Below are 21,539 nucleotides of genomic sequence, written 5' to 3' on the forward strand. Positions count from 1 at the left end.
ATGAGGGAAATTTTGACCGGGCAGTGGCACCATCACCTACTCTTATATCGAATTCCAACTGCCAAGGGATCTTTTACGTGCATGCCAATGTATACACAGTACCTCGGTTTTCGTATCATCCAAAGGACTAGACAGCAGTCCTTGTCAGGTCCTCCGTCCTGCATCACTGACAAGGGGGAACCACGCCGGATAATCCAGATGAACTTTCTCGGACAATGCAGGGATCAAACACCCAACCTCCAGGCTAGCGAGCTAGCATCTCACCCACTGAGCCATTGTGATCCCCAAGACTACTGGTACATTTATTTTGGGAATAAGACATTTCAGAGGAAACACAAGTCATTCAGCAATTTTGTTAGAGAAAATTAATATGAAACATGAAGTCCAACAAATATTGTCTGTATGGAATCCAACTCAATCCATTTGCTGTTGTTTCGTTTTGTAATTATACATATATAACTGTAATAAAAATATTACCTTACAAACAACATTTTTATTAATTTCTCAAAGCCTGCAAAACCTTTAAATATTTTGGCAGCAGCAGATATAACAGTGACATATCAACACATATTCAATAAATTCAGGATATATGACAGTAATTCTATTCTACAGGGGTTTAGACCAAAAGGTTTTATCTAAATCATTTCAGAGTAATGTTGATAGATGTATGTTGATATTGATCTATAATTCAGAAAAGCATGAACTTGTCTTCCACAGATAGAGCCAAGTAAATATTTAATGTATGAATATAGAATAAAGGATGTTGACAATTATGATTATTGTTCGATCTATGTACTATAGATAAGATATCCAATTCTCTGAAAGACAATGAGATCAAATACATCTGTACCTGCTACTACATGTACATGTATATGTAAGTTTGTTGTTATGGTACATGCCTCTATCAATCAGTTTATCTAGTACAATAATAGCTGTCTGATACAATCTAATGTACATGTAAGTTGTTTGTTCTCTTGTACCAAGATTGTCAATAAATGTGAATTCCATGTCTCAACAAATTGTTGATTGTAAAGACATTTTGGTGTAGTGATTTTATTTGTCATTTCAAAATTCGATTTTTTAAAAAAATTATTTAGTTACCTATAGTGGTATATAATGGACTAATATTAGCCCTGGGTTATTCCTCAATTCCTATTAATTCAATGCTTTTATGAATATACAAAAATAGAAATAAAAGCTCACTTCGACACAGAGTGGGTCCAACAATAGTAGGCTATCTGCTATCTATATTCTTGTTACATGCCCAAGACAATTACAAACCTTCCAGCACATTCCAAACCAATTTGACCTTTCAAATAGGTTTCTTAAAGTGGCTATCCAGATTTTAAAGGATTTCCAAAATAAAAGATGTACTGCAATGATATATAAAACAGAAGTCGGGAGGGAGAGAGGGGGAGGGGGGATCCAACCTTTCTGAAGTGGGAAATTTGAAATACGATATCGTAATAATAATTTGATTCTTTTTTTTTGTCTTTTGCAGAATTATTCATGGTCATTGACATCTCAAAACATCATTTAATGATGTGATCTGAATAGAGACTGTTTTCCTTACCAATGGCAACAGAGTCAACCAAGAGCATATTTTGGACCAGATCTGGATATCAAATTCCATCACTGTGCAAAAGGAAGAGTCATGATAAAGTTTGAACGTAAAAACAGAATGAAAAAAAAAAACACAAAAAAAAAACCCTGAAAAGATGTATTAATAAGATATGTAACAACTGTATACATTCTAATATAAGGGCTAATGAATATAATATGCAATATGAATAAACAAAATGTATGAAAAACAAAAATCAATGAGATGAAAGGTTTTGAGTGGGAATCTATTCAGCTAAATTGAGTAGGGTCATAAAACAGATGCTCACTATCTACAAACCCATGATGGTTTCACATCTACACAACAATCAGATAAGACTAAGTAATACAATCTATATTTTGACCTATCAGTCATGCTAAAGTGACCAGATAACATTATGGCTCTGAAAGAAGAATTTGTTGGAGAATCTCACACATGATTCATTGTTTGTAGTAGATCCCATGTAACAATGCTAGCAATTTGTGGTAGATTTGCATCTAACAATGATTGATCATCAATACCATTAGTTGCTGTTTTTCCTCTATCAATGTTAAACGGAACAACAGACCAGCTAATTCTGTTGGATTTCTTTTCAACAACAACACATTATTAAACAAATCTTTTCGTCATTCATCCAAAAAAGGAATTACTGGCACAAATCGTTTCTAATAATATAAGGCGCTAGTAGTCCACTTGTTTAACTTGGCATTAGGAATTTGAAAATGTCTTGAGGAGTAATTGCCACCATCCAGGAAAACTTGCTTCCTTGCACTGCATACTTATCATTAGAAATGATAATTACCTCAAGCTTGTCTCAAAAAGATAAAACTATTCTGTTAATGAGACATCAAATCTCATTGCATTTCAGTCACAAGATAGTGGAAATACATGAGTATAGTGAAAAGTGGTTTAACACAAAATGTAGATTTGTTAGATTTTAAAATGATGAAAATTTTAAACTGATCGAACAGTCAACTAATATAAACATATCAAAGCCCACAAACGATACTAATAGATTTATAAAGATGACAATAGGATTATATATCAGTGAAATACATGTTAATAATTAGTTTTATTTTCTCTTGAGTACATGGACCGTGTACCTCAGTCTGTTTTTATTCACAATATGGAAAATCAATAATAGAGAAACCTGTCTAGGCTGTGGTGTCTCAACATCACATCCCTTTTTCACTTATTATTCATATGGAGATTGATGTTGTTCCAGTGGCAGAAAGTAAAGAGCTAGAGACATGTACCCATGACCTCAACATAATACACTCTGTGGTTTTTAATAGTCTACAATTACCTAGTCTGATCCTGACCCTTCATTGTCTATTTTTTCATGTAGAGTAATATGACCAAGCATAATGACCAGTCAGTTTTAGATAGTATTTGAATTCTCATGGTTAATATAAATCAGGATAGAAGCTAATTAGTTAAGTATTTAATCCATTATTGTTTATTTATGTTAATGTCTCTAGTGATAATCCTGTATAGTATATGTTTTGATGTCAACACGTGAGCTTATCCAATTATAGTTAGAATATAAAAAGGCTAATGTACATCAATAGGGGGTCATTAGGTCACCCGACTTAGTAGCAGCTACCTCGGCCATCCACTGTGCTGTAAGTGTACATTGTATGTATTGAATTATTGTCATTTGTAAGAGATAAGTTCCAGTAATTAAAGGATTGAAGAACCATTCCAGACTTATTAGTTATTGAAGAACCTAGCGGTTATAGTAATATAAGATAGGAATGGAACTGAATGAATGAATACTGTCTGGTCCACACAATATTTTGAACATAATACAGTTTATTCTTTGTATGGTCATGTGCCATGAATTCGAGAAAGGGCAATTCTGCTCAGTTTCCACCTACTGATCAATAAATCCCAACTATTAAGGTGTTTTTTCCCACATGCATGCCAATATGTACAAGGTGGACCTCCGTTTTTCAATTAAATTATTTCACAAATGGGGCATGAAAACATTTCTTGTGCAAAAATACAAAACAAATTAATAACAAATATGTAAAGTTTTCAAATGAGAAGTGGTATCAATTATCAAGTCATCTAGTAAGTTAATGAGTGGGAATTAACCTCTGGGTCAAAGGCTATCGGCATACCAGTATCCATACAATTAAAGCACAGCGCAGTGGACGGAGTAGTTTGTCGTGTCAGCAGGTTTATCTTGTCAGTTTAGTTTTGCGTGTCCTCCTGCACTTACTATTAGAGAAGAGTTTTAGCCCTTCTACTGCAGAATGTTCTCATTAATGGGCTTTGCGCTCCTGTTTGCTCACTACTCTTTATTATTTTATTTTTTGGCATTTTCAGAGATTCTATCTGGATTATTGCCATTATTGTTAAATTTGTTTGACGTTGTAACTAATGACGTCAACCAACAGACTATCCTCATTCAAGAGACAGCCACCTTCAAAATCGATCACATTATTTTTGTTTTGTCTCTCTCGTAAATAGTTGGTGGTTTTTTATTGTCATTTTGAGTGTAGCCTGCATGGTTACAGGCCCGGGACTTTACAGCACAGTGGACACTTACGGCTGGCCCCCAGATCCATTCACTTGATTTGATATTTGTTGTTTATTTCTTGCAATGTCTATACATGTAGTTTGTCTTGTCCGCAGGTTTATCTTGTCAGTTTAATTTTGCGTGTAGTGCGGTCCTCCTGAACTTACTATTAGAGAAAAGTGTTTATTTAGTTTTATCAATATTGTCTATGAACAGAATGTTTGTAATGGATTTATCCCATTTTGGAAAGAAACCCCTCATCAAAATACTCTTGAGATTGAACATTTGGTTTGGGTGTAACTTGAAAATATTTGTCTTCAGTTAAGTCTTTTTATTCCAGTGATTCTCACATGTGTTTCACCAAGTGACTTTAAGATGACAGTTTCAACAAACGCATTCTTTAATTTAGTTATTCTGCTGCATGCACTTTTGGCATAATTATACTGTATATTGTCCACTACCTCTTGACTATCTAGGCACTTTAATCTCTCAACAAGGAGAGACACAATTAACATCAATCACCTCAGAATGGAGAATGCTAAATCATAAATTTCAAAACACAAAGGTTATTGGCACAAATCGATTATAATATTAAAGATACATTATGGAAGATTAGATAAAGAGCTGGCAGTTGACACTATAACAATTAAAATTAGATGATGTAAAGAGAATATGCTGAAAATTTCAGTCAAATTACTTCCCTCTAAACCAAGTTGACTATGGTCTTTTCATGTTCATAAATGTCTAATTAATGGTTTATATAACATTTCAGACCTAAAGAAACCGCCTGTAATAGACAGATTTACCTCTTACATAATGCATGTTTAAGTATTAGTGTTGTTTTCAGCAGTCAACAAGAAAAATGCACTTTAGAAAGCCTTGTAGATTCTGCCTTATAAACCTTGCAGTTACTAGGTCACTATGTACAGACAGCAAGTTGTAAAAGAAATATGAAATGTTTCACCTTCTTTTATAATTGTTATGTATCAGCCAGACAAAGAGATATGTTTCCTGATCATTTATTATGTTGATGAAACTTCCTAATGGTATAAATATTAACATACATATTATTAGGTTTTGGCAACATGTATCTTTATATGAAATATGTACCATTGTAATTACCAATACTTTAAAATATATAAAAACTGTGCTTTAATAAATGTCATACTGCAAAGTGCAAACTATTTTTTCTTCCACTGTAAATGTTACAGCAGATTTCAAAGTTGCAATATCTAAAAAAACATTTTTGTTACAGATATGTTTGTACTTCATTTGTGACATAATAGCAATGCTACTATTGACCCTTCTTCATACACACTAGTATTTTGAAATAATTTGTCAAACATTTTAAATGTAAAATAAAAAAAAGTTAATTTATAACTGTGGATTTATTGCAACACGTCATTTTGTAGAGCAATGAATGCAATCTGAATTTTCCAACTTTTTCCTTCGTGTCCTATATCACTATACATGTACATGTTAGGTTCTTATATGCCTACAATTTTGCAGGCAAAAGAGAGAGAGAGAAATGGGGTTTAACGTCCACTCAACACAAACTAGGTCATTTCGGGATTAACATATGGTTTAATTTTATTTCAACAATTCACTTGCTCGTAGGGGTTTTTAGCAGTGGGAGGAAACCGGAGGACCCGGAGAAAACCCACGAGGTTGGACAGGCGACCCTACTCCTTGTCACATACAACCGGGGATTCGAAACCACGCCAGTCCACTCAATGACAGACTTTATGATACAGCGCGCGCACGCTAACCATTCAGCCATCCAACTCCCCAATTTTGCAGGCAAATCTGTAAGATGAAAGAAAAAATTGTTAGTCTCTGTCATTTATGGGAAATTTAATGTCTCTCAAACTACAATAATTTGAATGTTGAATAAAAGGAATATCAGTGTAGAAATGCTTCAATTCGATTCAATATTTGCAATATTGAAAATTTGTCAATACTTGGCATCCATTGCAGATAATAGAAACAGGATATTGTATAAACATCCCAGCACCACCTATAGGAATCCAAGCTTGATTTAATTTCCTTAATCAAATGTTAGATAATATATTTGGGTACATTTTGGCATGGTTTAAGCAGTGAAAATGCAAATGATGATCAGTGGCCAACAAATCTTCCACAAATGGAACAGGCATGTTCGTACATGTATGAAATATTAGATTATGCAAAAATACATGTACAGCTTTCCGAATATGCTGTTTCAGGGATGTGGAAGAAACTTAAATCCCCCGTCCTTCAAGGGATTGGAAAATTGCTCAAAACTGAAGTCTTATTTCTCTGATTCTAACCTGACAGATCTCACTGCTCTTCATGGTTGTACATAGTACAAGAAATACTTTATTTAGAATTTCAATAGTCTAAAGCAGATCATCTATTATAAATGATTCTATCATACATCTATATTGATATAATACTACCATAGTAGATGCGAGCATTGCAGTGAACGTGAATAAATATATTATGCATGTCTATAGCCAACAGCTGGTGTCATGTGGACATTATAAATATTCATATATAAATGACCAGTGTCTGCTACAGTAAAATACACTCAACACATTGCATGGATAAAATAATGTCTTTAGTGTTTTTATTTCATGTATTATAACATTTTAAGGCATCCCTGAATACAAAAAGTAAGGGGCATAAAGCCTCTATCCCTTGCATAAATATTCTTAACAATGGTTCATCTTACAACACAGATATTACAAAATATCTCCAAGTTCCTCATTCTAGCACATATATAAGGAATGCCCTCAAATCAATGTGAAAATATCATATAAACACATAATTACCTACATAAATAGATTTTTATTACACCGATCAATAAATAGGAGTTAATGTTAGGTTTATTTTATATTCTGTAGTAATTTAACCTTCTGGTTGTAGTTTATAAATTTTTACAAATTATTTACATTAATAACAACTTATTTTGTTGCACTTTACAGCAGAACATAAAACAGAATATTTATTTTTAATATTTAAATAGATAAATATAATATATTGATCCTTATAAAATGGCATCTATAGTGTTTTTAATGTAAGAAGGAAAGTAAAATATTCATAAAAGAAAGAAATAAATCAAGCAGAAGTAAAATACAAACACAATGGTCAAATGTTAACAAGAGCGTATGCAACTCTTTGAATTTTAATAATTTTGCTAAGATAATTCATACATATATCATTAAATTTTGTACTGAAACAAAATACTACGGAGATCCTAATGAAACCTAATTCTTCACAAATGTCTGATAGATGAATCTTTCGCATCATTTGGTTTTGATATGTTGAACTTGAATTCAGATAAAATTGACATATTGTTGTAGTACTATAGATTTTGTGATGTTATTATGTCTGTGGTAAAGACAACAGGATTATTATAAGTAAAATCAATACTATACTCTGTTATACATGAATACATTAGGTAGACTACTATTATTTTCTGTTCTTTTACAATGTAGTTCTATAACCATAATAATATTATGTACATGTAGACTGCATGAATAGTTTTACTATCATTGTTTATTATTTAAAAGATATGTTTATTCCAGCATATGTAGGTCATCTGTCCGACCCTCTGCACATATTTTTCTTCATCTGTGTAAGTATAGTATTTGTAATGACTACCCAACGAAAAATAAGATTATAGATGGATCCAAATTTCCCAATAAACCCACAATAAATTTTAAAAATTCACTATACGGAGTGTTTACCACGTTGTCTGCATGCAGTTGTCAATTTAGTGTACAATATTCACAGAATCCCTGGTAAGGGCAGTATGCTCCCATTCATCATCTAGCAAATGTACTAACCTCTACTAAGGCTAAATTTGTAAAAGAGCTTCCCTTAAAGTATCTTGAATTTGTTTGGTAAGAAATATATTTCCCAACAGACAGAATACCTCAATCGAACTGAACTCTTTGAAATGTATACATACTGCATCCTAAATCATCTATACTACGGTATAATCTCATCTCAGGAATGGATCAACTGATCTGTCTAAATTTTGCATACAATTAATTTGAACACCCCCACTGTAAGTTTCCAGTAAAATCAAATAATTAAGCTTAGTATGGGTGTGTGAATTTGGCTATGGCAGGACAGACAATTTATTCTATATCAATAATATTAAAAATGTTCCACTCAAAGACAAAATCATTAATATATCAAATTTCTCTTCTTGACCTTATAGCCCCTTTGTCACCACCCCTCTACCTATTCCTAAAACAACCCCTGCTATAAACCATCATATTACAGTTCATGATTAATCTTGACCCCATGGCCCCTTTGTCCCTTCCCCTCTACATCTCCCACCTATAAACTATCATTTATTAAAGTTTAATGCTCTAAAAAGAACTTTACATGTGGTAATAATTTGACTAGAAAATCTATATTTCAATACATCAAGTCTTCCTATTATCTAAGAACGCAATCTATACATAAAAGAGAATGAATAATTAGTCTTAACCAAAGTGTAGTATATGACTACAAGTACTGTAAGCTTATTTCAGAAAGTATGTAAAGAACTATTAATATTCATCTACCTAAATGTAAACATAGTGTGATTCATAAACATTAAAAGAAAATGATTTAGTCTTATTTCCTTAAAATAAATGAAAGGATTCAGTTTATAATTATAATCACTGTTGTGGCTGGTTGTGGCATGGGTAATATGATTTATTATAACTTGTGTTTACATTAGAATTAATTCTCTTTTCTTTATCCTACTGATGTCATTAGATGAGAACTAAACCTTATTTTGTTGGCATCAAATCTTAGTCATTAATAGCAGCCTGTCCATAACATTTTACAAGTCAAAATATAAATTGATACAAGCATTCATTTTTTGATGTTAAAAAAAATAAGCTTGAATCATAATGAATCATCTCATTTAAAATGAAGATGAGGGAAAGAACACATTTCAATATTCACTGAAAATAATTTTCAAAGGGAAATAAACTGTTTATAATATATGGTATAAAAAATAAACAAGTTGATTATGACACCATACCTCATATTTTTCACTGGGGAATATTTATGTATTTTTATATGTAATATGCATGTAGATATCCATAACATGGTAATACACACACATGAATGGCTACTATTATACCACAGTGTGAATTACAGTAGTAATCCCTACCAAATAATACACACCTTTAACAAATATTTCACAGTCATGATGAACAATGTGTATTTTAGAAGCAGCAATAATATTTTATGAGTAATTAAAGCAAAATATGTTGGATTCTAATATCTCATAAAGTATTGATTATATGGATAAAGAAATCAAAAGATGAAAATAGGACAGATGTACAGTATACACGAAAATCAAATTGTAGCTTAGATATAACCATTTGTTATAAATAATTAATAGCACTGACACTGAAAGAGTACCACGGTAATATCCGTGGGCGTGCATGACATAAGTTTGTGAATGGGTCGAACTTTGACATTATACTTTGTGAGAAACAGGCTTGTAAAATGAAAATGCCTATATCAGGAATATGAAAACTCTAAAACAACATTACAATGCCACGAAACCACACAGAGATATGTAATGAATTATATTACAAACAGTTGGAAGTAAGGTACAGCATTATGTTTCCACTTGACACATGTTAATGTAATGAAAATGGCATCGCCTGATTCTGACAGTCTTTGAATGTAATTATCATTTGCCTTCGAGTTTATATTATGAATGATGTACGTATAATATTATAGGTTTACTTACTGACAATCGCTCATTATTTCCTCTTGTGTGCGAATTTGAACTGGGGCAAATTTATCCGTTTGTTCTTCTAAATTACAAAAACAATTGTTAATTTTTTCATCAAACGAATTGACCAAGTCTTCCAGTGAGCCAGTGAACGTTTCGGCGAAATTTTCTGGCTGGCTATTTACATTTTTGTCTGAACACACACTGGCAGAGGTAGAATTATCCATTTCAGAATTGTTCTCGCCTTTATTGGCCGTCTGAAACTCGTTATACTCGTTCCATTCCTCGTTCTCAAACGATGCCAATGGAGCCTCAAACTGCAGCTCCGCCATTTTCGGAACTATCATTCTGTCTGCTCTGACAACCTTCACCTTGAACTTTAACCTTTGAACGTCAAGTTGATTTGACTCAGTCTTCGATAAACTTCTACTTCTATAGTAACTGTATGATGCACCACCAATCGATGGACGTGTTAGTACCGGAATCAATCCACTGCGTTGTTGTAATGTATCGGTTGCAATTTCATTCTGGACTATAATACAATGTATATTTTTATTAAAGGGACACAATCCCAATTTTTATGAAAATATTTTTGGTTGCCTCCCTTAAATATTGAAGCTCGCACGAGAGAGAGAGAGGATGGGGTTTAACGTCCACTCGACACAAACTAGGTCATTTCGGGACTAAAATATGGTTCAGTTTTATTTCAATAATTCGCTTGCGAGTAGGGGTCTTTAGCAGTGGGAGAAAACCGGAGGACCTGGAGAAAACCCACGAGATAGGGCAGGCGACCCTACTCCTTGTCACGTACAACCGGAGAATCGAATGGACCTTATAATACAGCACACAAACTAGCTAGGCGCTAACCACTCAGCCATGTAACCCCCCGAAGCTCGCCTAGACGATTTATTAGCGCATGGAAAAATAAATATATACTCCAATTAAAGCTATTGAATTTAGTACTAGATCTAGTTGGGGGTGGGGGCCAACGAGGGGAAATAATTGTCCCCATAGGCCCCACATTTTCGTTTGAGTACAAGATCATTGGATGACCTACAGATTCTAATTTAGAGTTGAAAATATGAAGGTCATAATGTGGGCCCTCATTTGGTCCATAATCTGCGCCCCATTTTAACACCTGGCTGTTGCATTCGATAGGGCCTGTTTTACACCAAAGGGCCCCTTTTACACGAAGTCTGGAGGAGATTCCCACCCTGCTTGGGGGGGGGGGGGGGCTTCGCGCCTAGCTCACTGGACCTTACGTCCCGAACCCCAGCCCGGTTAATCCATGCCTGGCTATATAGATGGACAGGAAACATTCTCTGCCCCCCCCCCCCACTCCCACCACAAACACCTTTCGTAGCCAGCGCCCCCAAAAAGCGGGGTTATAATGTGGCCATCAATTGCATGACTTATATGCTATGAGTATGAGTTTCACCATTTACAATCGCCTTAAAGTAGGTCCGGACACGCCTAAGAAATGGTGCATGTTACATGACTGGGGCCTGTTTCACGAAATTTTAACTAAGATAAAATCCAAATTTTAGTAATTTGATTGGATAATATTAGATTGATTTTAGTGCTTCGCCAATCAAAATTGAAGTATCTACTAAAATTTTGATTTTATCTTTAGTTACGATTTCGTGAAACAGGCCCCCGATAAGATGTGGTTTTTGAAAATCGAACCAAGGAAGCCCTATTGAACTTTATAGAAGAAGAAGAAGAATTGTTTTATTTATGTGTCACACATTGTACAATAACATTAAAAATACAATTTAAAAAAATAAAAGAGTACAGTACAATGTCCGGCCTTTAAGGCCCACGAGACACAACAAGAATGATGAATCATTTAAATATCTCAGCCACACTCCACGTCATCCCTATGCAAAGCTTATATATTCTTCAAAAAAAGTAGGAGATATTCAGAAACAATACAAAACTGCGGAAATGCACTGCTGTTTTTATTAGAGGTAACCAGTGTATGTTAATAACAGCCCAATTGCCTACACATGAACATAAACAGTTAATATGGGCGGCTTATCTGACGGCCCCATTTTACTAGCAAAGAGATACACCGTCAAAAGTGAAAATGGACGTTTTTGAATTTTGTCTTAATAATGAGTAATTGCTCCACCAATCCTCAGACATTCAGCAATTCGTCGTGGCATGCTCCTAATCAACCGCCCAATCACGACTTGGGGCAATCTGACCCACTCCTCTTGCAGTGCCATGGCCAGTGGCGGCGTCAGCCGTCGGTGGTTGGAGGGGCAAAGCTAGGGCAAAGTCCAAGGTTAAGGGGGTAAAGGCACGAGCTTCAACTAGGGGTAGGGAGGTCTCCCACAGACAATTTTGAAAAACAGGCTGCCGGAAATGCAGCCTGGCAGTATTTCATGCACTGATCGTTTAGGTTTTTAGTGTCAAACTAACGAACTTGCGAACTGCGACAAAGCCCAATCACGAGCGCCAAATTGGGAGACCTTCCACAGACAATTTTGAAAAACAGACTGCGGGAAATGCTCTGACAGTATTCAGTTCGGCACCGATCGTCGTGATAAATAGATCTGACCAGATACCGTCCGTCGCCTGATCACTAGTTTATCTGACCAGAGAACAAAATATCAACGAAGTCCCCTTGTGAGCGCCAAAGTAGCGAGTCCTTGTGGGGGTATTGGGGACTCCCCCCCCCCCCCCCAAAAAAAAAAAAAAAAAAAAAAAAAATTTTTTTTTTGTAAAAATAAACTGTCGGAAATGCATTCTGAACATCTGAGACACGCTACCTGCGGAGAAGTATCTCAGACCCAGTCAGTAGCCATGATATCCATATCACGTGATCTACACATCACAGGTCATGACATTGGCGTCGACAATGGGTCATGAGGTCAACATTGTAAACAATAGGTTTATCTTCAGCATCGTGTCCGTTGCACCCATAAAGACTATATAATTCGTACAGTCCCAACATGTTCTCTCTTCTTCCAATGATTTTTCACAAAAATAACATCTACAACTCATAGAATTGACGTTGTCTTCAATGACAGCGTCTGCGAGGGTTGTTCAAAGAGGCCGCCATATTGCACTATTTTGTGCGTCGGTCGGGTCTATTTCAGATATACACAATCAATTCTGTTGATGTTTTTAGCGTTGGGATTGACTAATAGTTAATGTGTTTCAGTTCTAAAACAAATATTTTAAACTTTAACGCAAATTTAGAAAATAGCCAAATTCTGGCTGGGATTACTGAGCAAAATGGCCATTCACTGTATACGTGCGAAAAAAAAGCTAGCCGCCAATTAATTTTCGTACGTTAGTTATGTACGTCGGAAATGCTGTCTGACAGTATTCATGCACCGATTGTAGAGATAAATAGAGCTGATCAGATGCAGTCTGTCGCCTGATCACTAGTCTATCCGACCCCAGAGAGGAAATTGTCAAATGAACGGACTTGCGAACCTCAAAGAAGCCCCCGAAAATTTTGAAAAATTGAATGTCGGAAATGCAGTCTCTCAGTATTTCAGGCATTGATCGTCGAGATAAATAGAGCTTACCCGATACCGCCTGTCGCCAACTACTTTATCCGACGGACGGAGTGAGTGACTTAAAGTGGATGAATATTTTCGCCACGATATTTTGTGACATAGACTGCCGGAAATGCAGCATTTCAGACACTGGTCGTCGAGATAAATAGAGCTGACCAGATACTGTTCGTCGCCAAATCACCAGCTTATCCGAATAGAGAGGGTTGTGTCAAACGAACGGAGTGAGTGTATCAAGTGTATGCATATTTTCGCAGCGTTGACCTATAAACTATAACCAAAAAAAGCACTTCCCAAGTGATTCACGTGTTATTGTTTATAGTAGGTCTACAGCAGGATGAGCTTGGTAAGAAATCACTCCGACTCTACAACATGCAAGTCTATGACTGAGTGGGAATGTGGGGTTTAATCACTGTAGAAGGTATTGATTACCGAAACCTATCACAAATACTTTTTTTTATTTTCTAAAATTATTGGGGGGGGGGGTGGACAAACAGAGGGCAGACCAGATTTATGGGGGTGCCGCCACTGGCCATGGCCAATTTTTGCAGTGCTGTCGGTTAAAGTTGACGTCGACGAACACGTCTCCCGATCAAATTAAACGTAACGCACTAAAGCAAAGATACGCTAAACAGTAAATCTTATGCAAGAACCCATAGGAAAGCAAACATGGATAGATAAACTAGCACGCGGCAGTTTTCATCAACCCTTCCTTGAAGTGTCAAATTTGACAATGAACCCCTTCCACGTGTATGGCGCTATTGCGTGTCGCATGTACAGTTGAGTGGTTCTGTTGGGCGATAAGTTCTTCATCTGTGAACATACTCTCAAAGCATGTCAAGTGTCCATGACTATTTATCATATCACAACCTGCATAGGTATTTGCATTTCAATGTCCCCTACTTTTTTTGGGAAGAGTATATTAGAGTCCGGTTTAGTGCAGACAAGTAGGACGTTAAACTCTATTTCATTTCAATTTAAACATTGTGACAATTTGACTAAAAATAGCGTATTTAGTTTTGAAAAATAATTCATGCAAAACTTTTAAATTTTGACAGCATCACACTGAATAAACGTGTCTCAGGTTTAAAAAAAAACCCAATATTTATCGTGTACAGTACACACGAAATTTTTTGGGGAAAATAAAACGACCATGCGTCTTTGTTTGCAACATCCTTGGTGTACCTTTATAACCACAAGCGTTTTTCATGATATGAATACTGATGTTTTTCTGTGAAATATCTCCATTATTTACAAAAAGTATATCATTTCAAATTCACTCATTCCTCTTTCTGCCTTGACGCACACGTCAATGCTTCTGATTTGCTGAGAAATGTTATATATTACAACAAAAGGGGCGAAGTAAATACGGTGGCTGGTTTATACGGTGGCTGATTTAGGACACGCAAAATTAATTCAAGCGCCGAGATACTAAGTCAATAAGCGCACGAGATAATACAATCGAACACGTCTCAACTGATGTTTTAAGTTCTATAAGTTTGTGCATTATTTAATGATAAACTTGCAGAATAAAGATATTCATTTGTTCGTTTTTACAGCCCATCCAAAGCTGCAGTGACGGAGCGGAATATTTAGCAACAGGAATATATGTGGTGCCAGGGATAATTTGCAAATTTATTAATAATGACACATTTCATTAAAGAGCGTTCTAAGGTTTCCTCGGGTCACACCTGTTTTAATAGTGCTTTTAAAAATCTGTGATTGAGGGCAGGACCGCCAACTCATCATACATACTGTATTTATTATCCGGTTTTCTTTCATTGCTGTTTTGTTTAGCATATTGCTTTGGTATTCGCGAACTGAATTACAAATATTATATGTACATAGGCGTACGGGTCCAATGCATGTTAGGTGGGCAGACCTGAAATGCCCGAAAAAAATCTCCGTCAAGGGTCTTCAGACGGAGCTTACCTTGTGTATAGCCCCCCCCCCCCCCCCAAGAAATTTTATAAAAATTGTGACGGTTGCAAACGCGTTTTTCTGCTATTCCAGCCCATAAATACAGAAACTTCAATGTGGTCCAGTGTAGCTGAACTTGCTGAGCAGAACTTAAGTGGCTGACCTGAATCCCAAACTCGCCCTTTGCCAAAAACCTTGTGAGCGCGATAGATGCCTTAGTTTTTAATGAATTTCTGTTCAAATTGGTTAGAAAACGTTGGGGTTTTGAGAGGATGAACCCTGTCGATATTCAGTGTTCTGCAATATTTCGTCTCGGAGTTATCCTCCCTTTTAACGGATTTCTTTCAAATTAGGTGGGAAGAATTGGGGTCATGAGAGCATGGAGCCTATCGATAAGAAGCGTTCTGCGACTTTCAGTTCCAGTCGTCAAATTTGATCAACATCCACGTTTTCTTTTCGGATAGCTGTTTAGTTGAGACAAAGCTGCTGTGCAGGCGTATTTCGACGCTTTGCATAACTATCTTTATTCAAATGATGGTATAAGTTCTACGGGAATATAACTGAATTATTATATAAAAGCAATAGATAGAATTGATCTATTAATAGAATTTTGGGCCATACTTTTAAAAAAACCAAAAAAAAAACAACCAATACATCAGTAGTAAAAAGGTGTCCCAGTTAAGAAGTCTGCGTTTGATTGTTTATGGTTTTATAATAATATAGGCTTACTTTATATTATTTAACTTTTATTCTGCGATGTACGTGCTTAACTCTATATTTAGCTTTTATTCTTACATGATGGGGCTTTAAGGGGTGGCTATTTCGAATAAGACGTAACAAAGCAGTTTGTAGCTTCTTTTTAATTTTTCGAGGATATTATTTGTTATGCAAAGAAAACAAAGGGATATTATTATGGTGTTGAAATATGGAGTTATGTCCCTTTAATTGATTCATTCGCGTTGTATTTTCTGCACTATTTTCGGGTTGTGGCTCTTGATCTCGATCCGAAATGAATAAATTAGCAAGCTTTAGAATTGTGGCACCACATCCATCACAATTTCGCTTCAAATATCCTGATATCCCATACATAACATTAAATGCCCCATTCTCTTTACCATGTTTTGTAAATAATGTATGTTGGTCAGTTTAAGTAGGCCGTACCAAAGATTTCACATATTTATGTAATATATTTTTGCGTATTTGGAATTCTACGTAATCACGAGTGTTTTTGTAATTAGAGAGACAAATACGCACTGAATTATGTTCATTTTGCGTAAACAAAATAACAGTTCTTAAATAAATCAGTCAATAAGTATTCTTTTATCCAAAAAAAAAAGAAAGAATAACATAGGGCCTACCCCAAACTGACTTCACTTGTGTATAGATGTTTTAAGAATCATGAAATGTAGGAATTGTGTAGCTTTTTGTGCTACAGTGCCAAGATGGGTTTCAACATGTTTCCGCATGCTTAGCAATATATCTAATGACCGTTTTACCTTATAAAGGTAGACTTTTCCCTCCTTCTCTGGATAATTAACAGTTTCTGCTGTATAATTTTTGAAACTATATTAATAAAAGAATATTAGAAAAAATTACTGTATACAAGAAGCGGATGGATGGTTTATATTAACATGATAAGCAAAGTTAAATCAAGTCTAGGAACTTTAATCATATCTGTAACTCCGATTTTGTTTGTGTTAAAATCAGATAAATATTGCATTGAGTTCGAGAATGTTCTAGCCGTAAACGTCCCAGTAAAGGAGACGAGGCGTTTCAACTGAATTTTGCTGGATAAAATCAATAGATGGTGGCTAATTTAGAACGGCTGTTGACTCGATGAAGATTATAACTATAGAGAGATCAACCGTTACACACACAAAATCAATCGATAAAACCAGAGACATATAACTCTAGTTTAACTACACATAGAACATAGAATAGGTTCTAATACCACGCTTGTTTGTCTCATCTCCACTCTCAACTATGCACGGCTGATTTTCTGATATAAATGTTTATACATATCCGTGTGAAGCAAAACATTTTTTTAAATAGATATAACTTTTTTTTATGATTGGTGAATAACATGTAACAATATATAGATTGTAAACTTTCCTTTCAAACAATAAAAAAAAATACGTCATTATAATAGGATGCTACTATATTGTCCAAAGGTTGGTTGTGTTTCGATACAAAACGTCGAAATCACCTCTCTTTGAAGCGAAGAAGGTACTAAACAGATTTCAATTTGTGCTGAAGATGTTACTCTTTTTTATACACTTAATTAGGTTTCTAATCGCAATGTATCCCCCCCCCCCCAACTCCCTTCTCCCATGTGGCTCAGTCTGTAAGGCGCTAGCTCACTAACCAGGAGGTCCCGCGCGGTTTCCCCTTGTCAGTTGTCCAGGACGGGTGGTCTGGCAATGAACAGCGTCTAATTATTCGAGTGGGACGAAAACCCGCGATCCAGTGTACATGTTGTCGAGCATGTAAAAGAACCCTTGTGGGGAAGGGGAGACGGAGATAAAAAAAAATGTATTTTGTAAAAGTGTGAGGTGAGAATACCAGCTTTTGGTGAAGTTCGGTGTACCAGGCATTTCAACAGATCGTTTGACCGTCTTTCTCTCCATCCAGTATGATTAATAATCTGAAGGACCAAGATTATAAATACGTTTCCTATTCCAAGTAACTCTCATTATATATTCAACCCAAATATTTCAACCTCAACTTGTCCTTGTACGACTGATGCCACTGCTGTATTTGACCTTGCGGCCACGCGTTTAGTAAGATTATGACATGTGATGGAAAGTATGGGAATGTCCTAAAGTGAAATATCCTTCTTTGCGAACGAAGCCTTTTACGAATTGTTAGATAAAAATGGTAAACAGAACGATATGCATAATCCCATTCGAATGTTCAGAAATATACAAAGCTGTGTTGTACTGGTTTTCGTTTGTTTTCCTCTATGGAAATGTGGGTGGGTGTGGGTGCGTGTTTTGGCGTGGGGCGGGGTATATGGCAACTCTGTATTGTTGAATTCCTATACAACCTTTATTTGCTTGCATCTTACATTTTCATATATATATATATATAATCATTCCATTCGGACTTTTACCTTTAAATGAAAGAGCAATCATATGATAACTCCCACACTCTATAGTCCGGTAGCACTTACATTTGTTTGTATACATACATTTTCATTTCGATCTTTTTTTCAATACTTTTAGTCGGTTCGTTTATGTTTTTTACCCGAATCAAATGTCATCATTCTTCTGAAGAAATATTTATTGTCTATATGTATCTCACAAGTGGTAATAAAGCCTTGGTTCTTTAAGACCTACGCGCGTTTTATTTATGATCTTGTTTCTATAGTAATAACAAATATGGAAAGATTACGTATAATGCAGACTTGAACGCCCCTCAGCAAATCAATACATTCCAACGATTTCAGATATTATGTAACGGTTGCTCTTATAATTACATCAATTGTGCAATGATATGAGCTTTAATTTGTGATTAGACGCGCCAAAAGGAGATAACCGTTGTTAAATTCCATTTATTTTGAAAGATTGCTTTGAGGATGCAGCTTGAAAGTAAATTGTCTTTGAATCTTCTAATACCAACAGTTGCCCACGGTAAATAAAACACAAAATTCATGCATTAAGAAACAACTTGACAGAGATAAATTACAATTAATATGAATTGAAAAGAAATTGAAAAGGGGTTTTAACGTATAGACTATACTGTTTTGCACCAATCGGATTAATGATCAAGAAAACGTTTTATGGTTGTTTCCTGTAGTATATTGTTCAGACAACAACATATCAAAAGTTGGCTGAAATTGAGCTACCGCAAAGAGTCTACGTCAAAAAAAATGGGCGCCATTTGACCAAATCCATTTTTTCTGCTTATATTCTATTCAGTGCTGTTGTTTTAAAAGGTTTAGGTTTAAAACAATTATGAGTGTTGTGTAGTGTGTCCAAGTGACGTCATGGCGTCATAAGGAGTCGGTATGACGTCATGACGAAAAAATTTCCTTTTTGATGGTTTGTTAGCCATTTCATTTGAGGTTGTAGATGGATGGGTAGCATAAGCATGGACAGTTGCTGCAATAGAAATGCCGACCACAATTTATGGTCTGTCTAGACCTGTATTATCACAAAAAAAAGTCTCAATCCGTGCCCAAATGGGTCAAATTGGCTAGTAAATTCCAATTCCCACCCAATTATCATATGATCGAGTTTGGTATTAAAATATACGTTTTCGGGGTAACTGAATCCATTTCCATACACACTTTTGTGACAAGTGTTACTGCTGAGTCAATATTTCTATTTTTCTCGTGTTCTCTTATCTAATGACATTCAATTAGACTACTTCATTGAATTGTCAGGTATCCTCTTACAGTCCCATATAGGCTAAAAACTTTTGGTCTTCGAAGAAATTATTAATAAGCAGAAATACGGACGTGTATCTTTTATCACTCGTCACATCAGTCAGTTATATAGAGGTATGACTCGTGTTTTCCTTTGGCGTTCGTCACTTCCGATTCAGGAAACGTGTATTACTCAGCTATCGTAGCAATGATCTCTGTGTTAAAATTATATTTGGAATGTGTTTAACCAGCTCTATCACATATGTGATAATGACTGGCACCAATATTGTCCTTTAAGGTCTAAACGATCCGTGGTGCCAAAATTCATTTTTGCGTACCGTTGTCGTTACATGGCCTGTAAGAAAGACTATAGCAGACTGTCCATTTCAAGAGATATAATAGGTGATCGCTGGACATGCCAAGACAGGACATTAAACTAGTTGTATTTACAAATCAACTTTGAGGCTGGTGTACCTAAATAGATGATACTCATTAATTACTTGCACATCTAGCATATTTATAAAGCATCTAGCATGAAATTGTTCATCACTTTGTGTAACCTAAGCAAAAAATCTCATTGCAGAGGCGTACTGGGCAGGTAGTCAATCGCCTAACATGCCCTCATAAATGCTAAAACTGGAAATGGTTGATAACGCTCGAATCCGATAAGATTTCTTACCACTTTAAATACTCATGGAAATGCCCACCATGAAGAAATCTGCTGCCCTTCCCTTGTTCCAACTACATCCAACTAAAAAACAATCGCACTCAATTTACGTACAGAATATATCCGTTTTTCATACATGCCCCATACAAGCTCAATCAGACCCTGATTTGCACGGATGACTTCCAGAATAGATATCACAGCCGGATTAATATTTCCATAATATGCAGAATCAATTAATTTGTCTTAGTTGTATTTATTTATCTAAATGACCCCTTGTCAGTGATGCAGGACACGGAAAGCTGTCTAGTCATTCGGATAATACGAAAAACCGAGGTCCCGTGTACACATTGGCGTGCACGTAAAAGATCCCTTGACAGTTGGAATTCGAAATAAGAGTAGGCCGTAGTGCCGCTGTCCGGGCAAAATTTCCCTCATAGCACACTGAATGGCGTATGCCCGTCTTCATTAGCCCAGTTCGGAGCAAAACAGTAGGACGTTAAACTCCATTTCATTTCATTTCATTTATCTAAATGAATGTTGGAAAATTCCAACACGGGCGAAGGAAACGCTTTTGCCGGTTAGCATACTCTAGGCCAATACGCTAACCGTCCCCACGAACTCTATTGACATTTAATCAGTCACCAGTAAATTCCTTGGCCTGACTTAAATTGTATTTTGATCGTCTTCTCGTTCTTGGGGTGGTCAGGCTATTTTCAATTCTTCCCCTTACCCCTCCCCTCATTGGGGAACAGAATCGAATGAAACTTGACAGGTACCCTTCGTAAGGAATACCAGTCCCTGTTGATTCTTGTTTTTCTTTACTCACAGGTCGATTTCTTGATTTCAGCTAACTATGTTCATGTTCATAACTTTAGAACGTAATCATAATCCCTTAACCGAATGTCAATGTCTGGTATGTCATGGCTCACATAGACACCAAATCGATTCTACCATGTGGCACAGAACTCAAATTTTCCAGATCCTTGCCCCTCTCCTCCTAATTCGGAATCCCCCTAGCACGCCCTTGGCTCATTGTCGAACTTTGTCATGACTTTATACCAATTTCCATTATGTCCTAAATTTTCTATTAAAACTATCTCTGCTCAGGGATCTTAATCGGCTCATTATTGTCGGCCTCCGACATCCGTTGTCTTTCCGTCATTTTCGGAATGACAGTAGGCAGTTC

The 21,539-nt window shown here is 35.8% G+C and overlaps 1 protein-coding gene across 2 annotated transcripts in view; it reads right to left on the reverse strand.

Moving 5' to 3' along the window:
* Nucleotides 1-10,308, reverse strand: part of LOC126820869 (fasciculation and elongation protein zeta-2) — a 54,219-nt gene extending 43,911 nt beyond the window's left edge. The window contains exon 1 of one of the 2 annotated variants that reach the window (XM_050549005.2): nt 9,880-10,308. In XM_050549005.2, coding sequence (XP_050404962.1) covers nt 9,880-10,211 — 332 coding nt within the window. In that variant the 5' untranslated portion in view covers nt 10,212-10,308. The remainder of the gene's footprint in view (nt 1-9,879) is intronic. The other variant, XM_050549006.2, reaches the window with a different exon arrangement.
* Nucleotides 10,309-21,539: the final 11,231 nt, after the last annotated feature.

The sequence above is a fragment of the Patella vulgata genome, chromosome 5 (genome assembly GCF_932274485.2).
Source record: "Patella vulgata chromosome 5, xgPatVulg1.2, whole genome shotgun sequence".
Lineage (NCBI taxonomy): Eukaryota > Metazoa > Mollusca > Gastropoda > Patellidae > Patella > Patella vulgata.